At 49.7% G+C, this 9,752-nt stretch overlaps 1 protein-coding gene across 1 annotated transcript in view; it reads right to left on the reverse strand.

The window, feature by feature from the left end:
• Fbxl18 (F-box and leucine rich repeat protein 18) overlaps positions 1–9,422 on the reverse strand; it is a 41,306-nt gene extending 31,884 nt beyond the window's left edge. Inside the window, 4 exon segments of the mRNA XM_047533894.1 lie at positions 2–538; positions 2,698–2,893; positions 2,895–2,914; positions 9,143–9,422. Of these exon segments, the coding sequence (XP_047389850.1) occupies positions 2–538; positions 2,698–2,893; positions 2,895–2,914; positions 9,143–9,160 (771 nt within the window). The 5' untranslated portion in view covers positions 9,161–9,422.
• Between the last annotated feature and the right edge of the window lie 330 nt (positions 9,423–9,752).

A 9,752-nucleotide genomic window follows, 5' to 3' on the forward strand; every position in this document is an offset into this window, starting at 1 on the left:
TGGTGCGGTCGCTGAGCACTGCCAGATACAGCCGCACCACCTCCTGGTTGATGTAGCCCGGAGCCAGGCGCGCATAGAAGACGCGCAGGTTTTGGTAGTGGGGCACGTTGCTCTGGCCCACCATGAGCTGGCCTGAGAGGACGGCGCCCTCGCGTGTGCGGTCCAGGATCTCAAAGTAGAGAAGCAGCTTCTGGAGACTGGCGCAGCAGGGGACCACGCCATAGGAGGGCGTGAACAGCGTCTGCTTGAGTTCCCGCACGCGCGTCAGCGTGGCCTTGCACTCGCTGCTCAGCTGGCTGGCATCGAAGCCCGGGCTCACGTCAATGGCCAGCGAGCGCAGGTGCTGCAGGGCCGAGAGCACCTTGGAGAGGCGCAGGGAGGTCAGGTGGCAGCCCGAGAGGTTCACTTTCACCAGGCCACGGCAGCGGGCCACGTGCTCGATGGTGGAACCTGAGAGCCAGTAGCAGCCGGCCATGTTCAGCTGCTGGATCTCCCGGCCAATCTCCTTCACCAGCTGCTTCACCTTGTCCTCACTGGCCTGCAGGACAGAGATGGGCAGGAGAGGAAGGAAGGGGCTGAAGGCACCCAGGTGCCTCCTTGGCCCCCCAGTGCACACTCCCTGTCAAGGAGCCACGGGGTCTGGTAGAAGCCCTCTGCTTCAGATTGGAAGGGAAGTTGCCTGCCCCTCCCCTCCCACTCACCTGCCACAAGCCAGCAGTCAGGAGACCCCAGCTTCATGGGAATGGAAAGTGGTACAGCCACTGTAGAAAGCACTTTGCTAAAAGCTGAACATAGAATTACCATGACTGAGCACCTGCACTCCTAGCTATATACCCGAGCAGCAGGGAAACCAACAGTGAACTGTGAACCACAACAGCAGACACAAGGAAAAAATTCTGATGTCTACCAATAAAGGAATGATACACAAGGTATGGTCTATCCACACAATGGAATATTACTCAGCCATAAAAAGGAACAAAGTTCTCATACAAGCTACAATGTGGATGAACCTTAAGGACACGCTGAGAGAAGCCAGACACAAAAGCTCAACTCCTATGATTCCATTTATGTGAAATAACTAGAATAGGCAAATTCAGAAACAGAAAGTAGGCTAAAGGTTATCAGGCTAAGAAAGCGGGGGACAGAATGTTATTATGTAATAGTTCCAAAGTTTCTGTTCACATTGATGAAAAAATTCTGGAGGTGGTGATACTGATGGTTGTACAGGCTGTAAGTGTCCTTGATGCCACTGGACTGTATTCTTAAAAATGATTCAAAACATCTAGAATCTCAGTCACTCTAGGGGCAAGAGGATCCTAGGCCTAGGCAGTTTGGTGAAACCCCACTTCAAAATAAATGGGCTAGAAGGGTGTACCTCAGTGGTGGAGCACTTGCCTGCCATATGCCAGGCCTTGGGTTCAATCCCCAGCACCACAAAAATAAGATAAAATAAGTTCAAATAAACCTGCACAGGAGTCTAAGATGGGAGGATCACTTGAGACCAGGAGTTTGAGACCAGTCTGGGCACAAAGCAAGGCCCCATTGACAAAATAAAAAGGGAAGGGATTAAAATGGTATATTTTATGGATAGTAAATCACAACTTTTAAATAATCAAAATGACAAATTTTACATTTTGTTTTGAGAGGCGAGCGAATTGCTATGTTGCCCAGGCTGGGCTCAAGTGATCCCCCTGACTCAGCCTTCCAAACAGCTGGGACTACAGCTATGTGCCACTGCACCAAGCTATGTTATATATATTTTGCCACAACCTAACAACATACAAAAAAAAAATTAAACTGCAGACTTTAAATAAATGGATTATATGGTAAAATTGTATCTCACTGTTTAAAAAAAATAAAAAGCAGGGAGCCAGGTATGGTGGCATATACCTATAATCCCAGCAACTTGGGAGGCTGAGGCAGAAGGACTGGAAGTCAAAGTCAGCCTCGGTAATTTAGCAAGGCCCTAAGCAAATTAGTGAGACCCTATCTCAAAATAAAAAAGAAAAGGGTTGGGGATATAGCTCAGTGGCAAAGCGCCCCTGGATTCAATTTTCAGTACCTGCCCCCAAAAAAAAGTAGAGCGACTATTGAGCATGCGCAAACTCGAGGTTCCATCCTACCAAAAAAAAAAGCAGGTGTCCCAGCTGTGGCGGCCTCCCTCTGCCGTACTGTGGGACCGCCTGGGTGTGGCGGTCTCTGCGACACTGCATAAGGACAGAGCACAGCCCACTTCCCCCTCCTTCGCTCCACATCTCCACTTCACAACCTGGTCTGGACTGGCTCAGGTGAACCCACACTCAGCGGGGGAGCTCAGGAACTGCAACTCCCTCACACTGCTGAGGGTGTCACAGAGCCACCCTGTACCTCCAGAGAACTGCATGTTCAACTTCGCAAGGGACTTTCCAACACCACCCTGGCACCTCGCAGGTTCACTCCCAGGTCCCTATGGGAAGGCAGGTCTCATACCTCCTCCTGCACCTGAGGGCAGCTTCCCTACCAGAACCATGTCCACACACACCTGCACCCTCCTCCTCTGTAGCTACCACCCACATTTTTCTGCCCTTATTCTGTCACTTAATGCATGCTGGAGACTGCTCTACCTGAGATGTGGAATTCCCAACTGCACAGGCCCTGCCAGCACCCCAAGACCAGTACCTCGCCTGCTTCCAGTCTCCTACCCAATGCCCACCTCACCTGATAGTCCTTCTGCAGCAACACGGTGTGGACAAGGCTCTTATCAAGACATAGGGCTGCGAGCTTCCGGCAGGTACGACGGACATTCAGAACCAGGTCTGTGCTGGGGACGTGGCTCAGGATGTGCAGCAGGATCTCATCAGAAAACCCCAGCAGGTGGGCACCACCTGCCACATCGGCTGCTGCTGGGGGGTGCATCATCATCATTGGACACATCCTAAAAATAAGGACACCAAATTTCCACAGGATCCCCAAAGATGGCTGTCAGCCTGGCCTTCTGAGGTAGGGAGAGAGGTCCAAAGAAGCCCTCCACGGTTCATGGGAAAGGAGGTGCTTTAACCAAATACCTATGCAAAGAAGTAATGATATTCTTTAAAAACCTCTTTTGGATCTGCAAACCAGGATAAAAGATTAGAAAGAAGTTCACTGTGTTTAAGAGATTTTTTCCACTAATGGCTTCCTCTGGTCAACTCTCAAATGTTTTATACCATTTGAGATGTGACCAGTTGCCTAGATCCACTGATGAAAGTTATGATCCCTGGTCTCTGATGTCGGGCTCTGCCCTTACAGACCCTAGGCCATAAGAACTCTGTTGAGAAGACTGCGGAGGACACTAAGTGTCTGAATCTCACAGGAGGTCGTGGTGGCCACAGGAGACACTGCATATCATATCCCCGGAACTTCTGACGCAGGGCTTGTACGATCACTAGTACACAAACATAGAGGAACCACTGAAAAAGAAACACACGAGTCCAAGAAAGAGCCCTACTAGATGAATCATGCTTTTATTTTTATTTATTCTAAATTTTGAGATGAGGTCTTACTTATGTTGTCCAGGCTGGGACCAAACTCCTAGGCTGAAGAGCTCCTCCTGCCTCAGCCTTCCAAGTAGGTGGGACAACAGGCGCACATCCCTGAACCTGGCTAAACTAATAACATCTTAAGATCTTAGTCAGTAATAAACAATAGAGAGGGCCCAACTTATCTCCATTCTTCAAACTTTCTGGTTAGAAACTCATCTTGGTATCTCCAAAAAATATCCACACATTTCATTTTGCTTTGCTATAAATACCTGGCCAACTACAAGGCTTTCTTCCCTAATGTGGGCCTGTGAACCAAATGCTCACAGCCTTTTAGACTTGTACAACCAGCCAGCATCTAAGGCCACAGCACCCTGAACATGCTCAATCTTGTCTGATTTGTACAACTAAGAGGGGGTTGAGCCTCTGCTACTGTGACAGGAAATTCCCAAACCAAGGACAAAGGAGTGCCTGACTACATAAGGGGAGTACATGGGAGGAAGTCCTTCTCTTCCAACACTGAAGGCCCCTATCCCTGATGACACTCCCAGCACAGTGCCCACCGCCATCACTTTTGCCTTTTCCAGGAATTGTGTCTACAGACCTTTGCCTGCAGTCTGCCTTCTTCCCCTCTGCTTCCTGTACACATCTGCATGGAGGGAAGCTTTGAGCTTGTGAAAGACCTGCTGCCGCCATGGCAACCGTGAAGCCCGTTGGAGGAGGAGCTGGTCTTCCTCTGAAGTAATCGCGCCACCCCTCCCCTTGCAGCCTGGCCCTCCCCAGGTCCCAAAGGTGCCCCAGAGTGTCTCCCACCTGATCTTCCCTAGGAACAAAGACGAGTCCCCCATGCTCTGGAAAGGGAAGCCACAACGGGCACCAAAAGTCACAACTAGTACAGAAGGGCACTGACCGCAAAGGTCAGGAGTTCAAGGACTCATCAAGGCAGCATCATGCCTTCCGCCTTCCCTCATTAGGAAGCAGCAGCAGACTGACATGCTCTCCCCTGGGCCCCACCTTCCTGTCTCCACTGTGACAAGGGAGATGGTGGCCATCAATTCAAGCCTACTGCTGCACCACGTTGTGTTCTGGGCCTGCTGTTTCCCACCACAAGCGATTTTCCCTGAGCACAGTATTTCCTGGAGACCAGTCATGCGGATCACACAGGCACCTCCTAAAAATCAGATTCCCTACTGGGGGGGTAGCTCAAGTGGTAGAGGGTTTGCCTGGCACATACAAGCTCTGGGTTCTATCCCAGCACAGCAAAAAAGGGGGAAAAAAGGATCAGATTCCCAGAATCAGCACCCTGAAGCAAGGACAATCCCTACCAGGCAAACAGAACTCCAGAGAGGGCCAGAGCTGAAGAGGGAGGGGCCGTGAGATCACAAGACTCCCCTGATCTGATACCCAACTTACAGACTTATTCAAGTAGAATGCCACAGTGAGTTCTCATGGGGAGGGTGGGAACAGGGACAAATCTCAAAATCCTCAGCACTGAGGATGTAGCTCAGAGCAGAGTACTTGACCACCTAGGGGTCTGATCCCTAGCATTGTTTAAAAAGACAACTTCTGTAAGTTAAGCACCCTGCACTCAGGCAAGGAAGCTCAGGAGAGGCAAGACACCAAGGCTATGCACCTGGGTAGAGGGGTGGGCTGCCACAGTTCTTAACTGTGAAATGAAATATGGTCAGAGTACTCTGCCCACCTCCACACACAGCCAGATAAACCTGCACTTGCCTCCATCTGCGTCTCAGGATAAGTGTGCTGAGCTACAGGAAACGGAGGCAGATCCATCCTCCACCTTGAAACACTAGGGCAGGTAGCTAGGGCAAAGTCAAAGGACAGGAATACCTCTGAGAGCAGAACTGCCCTTCCCCACCAGCATAAAAGGTCTTGGGAGCTAGGCAAGTGTTTTGCAAACCTGTGATTCTTGCTACTCTTAATTCTAGCCACTTGGGAGATTGAGGCAGGAGGATCACAAGTTCAAGGCAGCCTAGGCAATTTAGCAAGACCCTGTCTCAAAATAAAAAATAAATTAAAAAGAAAGGAAGGAAGGAAGGAAGGAGGGAGGGAGGGAGGGAGGGAGGGAGGGAGGGAGGGAAGGAAGGAAGGAAGGAAGGAAGGAAGGAAGGAAGGAAGGAAGGAAGAAAAAAGAAAAAGGCCAAGCCAGGCACTAATTCTGGAGTCTACTGAACTTTTAATCCAGGAGTGAGAAGCTGGTCTTGGAACATGCCTTCATCAAGTCCAAGTGCTCTGTATCAGGTAGAAACCAGACAAACACAAGTTGAAAGTGGTTTACAGTCTACTCACTGAACTTTATTTTGGTCCTGGGGATGGAACCTGGGGCACTACACAGTAAGCTACAACCCAGTCCCTTTTAATTTTTATTTTGAAGCAGGGTCTCACTAAGTTACTGAAAGTCTAACTAAATTGCTGAGGCTGGCCTGCAATTTGTAATGGCTTTTCCACTACACCAGGAACCACTCCTGAACAGGGATTTTGTTGTTTAGACAGGGTCTCGCTATGTTGCCCAGAGCAGCCTCAAGTGATCCTCCCACCTTGGGCTCCTGAATCTTGGGACTGCAGGCATGCACCTCCACACCAGTCCATCTTGAACTGGGATCTTTCTTTCTTTCTTTTTGGTGCTGGGGGTTGAACCAGACACATTTTACTACTAAGCTACATCCCCAGACCTTTTTATTTTTTATTTTAAGACAGGGTCTCAATAAGCTTGTTAGGGCATGACTAAATTGCTGAGGCTGGCCTCAAACTTGCGATTCTCCTGCCTCAGCCTCCCAAGTCACTGGGATTACAGGTGTGCACCGCTGAATGGGAATTTTTTAATGCCCAGGAGAAAGAGGCACAGAACAAGAAAGGCAAAGGACCACCTGCTTCAGAATCATTTGAAGTGCTACTAAAGGCAAAGTCATTTCTGTGTGCCCTCCTCACCATTCTAACATCCCCACCAACATCATGCTCTACTTCCTGCTTGGACTCATTTTTTTATTTTTTATTTATTTTTATTTTTATTTTGTATTGGGGATTGCATCTAGAGGCACTTTACCCCAGTTGTTTTTATTTTTTAAATTTGAGACAGTTTCACTAAGTTGCTGAGGCTGGCCTCAAATTTGGAATCCTCCTGCCTCAATCTCCCAAACTGCTGAGATTGCAGGCGTGCACCACCACGAATGGCTTTAAATTTACTTTTGGCAACAAGGTTGGAATCTATGTGACTCAGAAGTATGATGACACACCAAACCTGGCTAAAACTTGGAGAAGTTAAAAAAAGGACCCACATGGCCGGGCATGGGGGCACACGTCTAATCCTGACAGCTCAGGAGGCTGAGGCAGGAGAATTGCAAATTCCAGGCCAGCCTCAGCAAGTTAGCAAGGCCCTAAGCAACTTAAGTGAGACCCTGTTTCAAAATAAAACATAAAAAGGACTGGGGATGTGGCTCAGAGCTAAAGAGCCCCTGGATTCAATGCCCAGTGCCAAAAACAAAGCCAAAAGAGGACTCAAGAAGAAATCTCCTAGCTGAGGAGGCAACTCCAGTGTGCCCACTGGACACACTGATTCTAAACTCCAGAGGAGCCTCCTTGACCATCTGGTTCCAGAGCTTTTGCTTTCATCTCTAGTCCCATAGAGTCTTCTTTGCTAGACCCTGTGTTGCCTTGAGGCAAAAATGGGGCCACGAGTTAAGAACTACCTTTAGGTCCTCACAGCCTCATTCTTCCACATCCTTCTTCCAGTTGCTAGAGAGGTTCTAAGGCTAGAATTATGGTGCTAGCTAGTAACATGACCTTTAATTAGTAGTTTCTCTTCTATTCTTCAGAATTTCTACTGTATCGAAAAAAAAAAAAAAAATTGAAGCCAGGTGTGGTGGTGCTCACTGGTAGTCCCAGTTACTTGGGAGGCTGAGGTAGGAGGATCCCTGGAGTCCAAGAGTTTGAGAAAAGCTGGGCAACAAAGGGAGACCCCCATCTCAAAAAAGAAAAGAAAATTGATGAGCATTGTACAGCTGGATCAGAAACATAAAATGCTGGTGTTACAGTTTAGCAATTATAATGGGTGCTTCTTGGGTACTAAAATTATGTTGTTTCAAAGTAATTAAAATTAACATAAAGAAAAAAACATCAGAGCTCTATTTCTTGGAAACTGGAGTAGTTTTGGGCAATGCATACAAAGAAAGGGGGGTACTAGGAATTGAACCCTGGGGTGCTTTAACTGAGCTACACCCCCAGCCCTTTTATTTTTTATTTTGAAATAGTCTCACTTAATTGCTGATGCTGGCCTCAAACTTGCAATACTCGTACCTCAGCTTCCCAAGTCACTGGGATCACAAACATGCTCACCTAGCAGGCAACTGCATTTTAAAGGACTTTCAAAGTCAGACACCCCATTCTAGAATCAGATAGTGGGGGTGGTTGCACAGCTTTGTGAATACAGTTTTTAAAAATTCACCAAATTGTACACTTTAAAGAAGTGAATTTTGTGTATGTGAATTAAATATCAATAAATAATTTGACCATCCCCTCAAAAAAGGGACCTTGATCTCTATAGTCTGGGCAAAACCAGCCTCCTCTCTCCTCCCAAGAGATACCAAAGATACCACAAAGCAGCCTCATCGGTCAGTAAGTCCCGTGCTTCAAGAACAGTGGGGGCCTTTGAGATAGCACTTCATAAGACCAAGGTATCAGATCCCCCAAGCACACAACAGCTAACTCGGATCTGCTAATACAGCAGGATACCCCAGAACTCTTCAGGGAGCTGAAGTTTCCTGGCCTTTCAATCGACAGTCTGCAATTGGGTCACACACACCCTTCCCCATCAATCAAGGAGGCAGAGGGGCACTTCTGGCCAAATTCACTTCAAATAAACAGGCGCTATCAGCAAACCCCAGACATCTTCCACCTACCCACCCCCCCATGCACAGTTATCTTCCACTCCTTTGATTGCTTGAACTCAAACAAGCTTCTAAGACTTAGAAATGCACCCACCAGAGTTTTCGAAGACGACAGATATAAACCCAGGTACACATGTAGATAGAAAGGAAGCTACTAATCAGCTCCAGAGCCCTGTTTTGCCCTTGTCTGTAGAGAACACCCTGCACCACATCACAGAATGCGCTGGGCTCCCCCATCGGACCCAGATTTGGAGCGTTTGCAGAAGAAATTCCAGGATAAGACCTAAATCCCCAGTGAACTGGCTTTTCCTCCGTCACCCTCCACCAAGTCAACGCTCTAGAAAAGGGGCTCCAGGGAGAAGGGGGCTGGACTGCAACTGAATAGAAACAGAAAAGAGGGTAGGAAATGGGCACGGAGGGGCAACGTCCAGAGCTGCGAGGGTCGAACAGGGAGGGGCCTGAGGCAAGGGCCTGGAAACTCAGGGGGCGAATGGAGGGGAGCCACTCTGCCGATGAGTAATGTGGGACTGGGAACCGGATGGGAAACAGAAGCGGGAATTGACAACCTGTGCCTTCGGAGGCAGGACAAGGGCCTGGGAGGAGAGATGGGGCGAGGAGGGGGCCAGGAGCAGGGGGAAGGGTCGGGGAGAAGGGTCGGAGGGAGGGGTCAGGTGGGATGGGAAGGACCGAGAGCGGCCGAGGCCGCCAAGGCAGAAGTAGAGCGGAGAGATACGCGGGCCATACCTCTCCGGGGCTGGCCATGTCGCCGGGGGGCCGTGCCGCGGCCGCCGGAGCCGCAGCCCCGAGGCCTCCCGCCTGCCGGGCCAAGGATGCTGGAAGCCGGCGCGTCCGCGACTCAAGAGACCCCGGCAAGGGGCGGGGCTGACCGCCACTTCCGGCGCCTGCAACACGTACTTCCGCTCGCCTACAGCGGCCCTCGCGCCGCCATTTTGGGTGTGGCGCCTCGGGAGGCACAGTCAGGTTGCGGAGGTGCCGGGAGGTATCCAGTTGCCTCCGCTACTTTCTGAGCGTGTTTATCAAACCCTCTGCCCTCCTCACGTTCTCTTCCAGCCACCGCAGCCTCTTTCTGCCGACCCAGCACGCCCCCCACCACCAGGCCTTTGCATCGGCAGTTCGCACTGCCCGCCGTGTTCACAAGGCACCTGTCTCCCATCTGAAAGATCGCATGGCTTGCTCCCCACCCTCACACGCGCACGCCTAAACTCGCCCCATCCAGCGTTACGTTTCTTTATAGCTCTTGGCACCATCTGATCTACTGTATCTTTTTTTGGTTTTGTTTTCTTTTTGCCCCCACATCCGCCATAAACGGTAAGCAAGAATAGGATTCCTCGAA

The sequence above is a fragment of the Sciurus carolinensis genome, chromosome 18, assembly GCF_902686445.1.
Source record: "Sciurus carolinensis chromosome 18, mSciCar1.2, whole genome shotgun sequence".
Taxonomy (NCBI): Eukaryota; Metazoa; Chordata; class Mammalia; order Rodentia; family Sciuridae; genus Sciurus; species Sciurus carolinensis.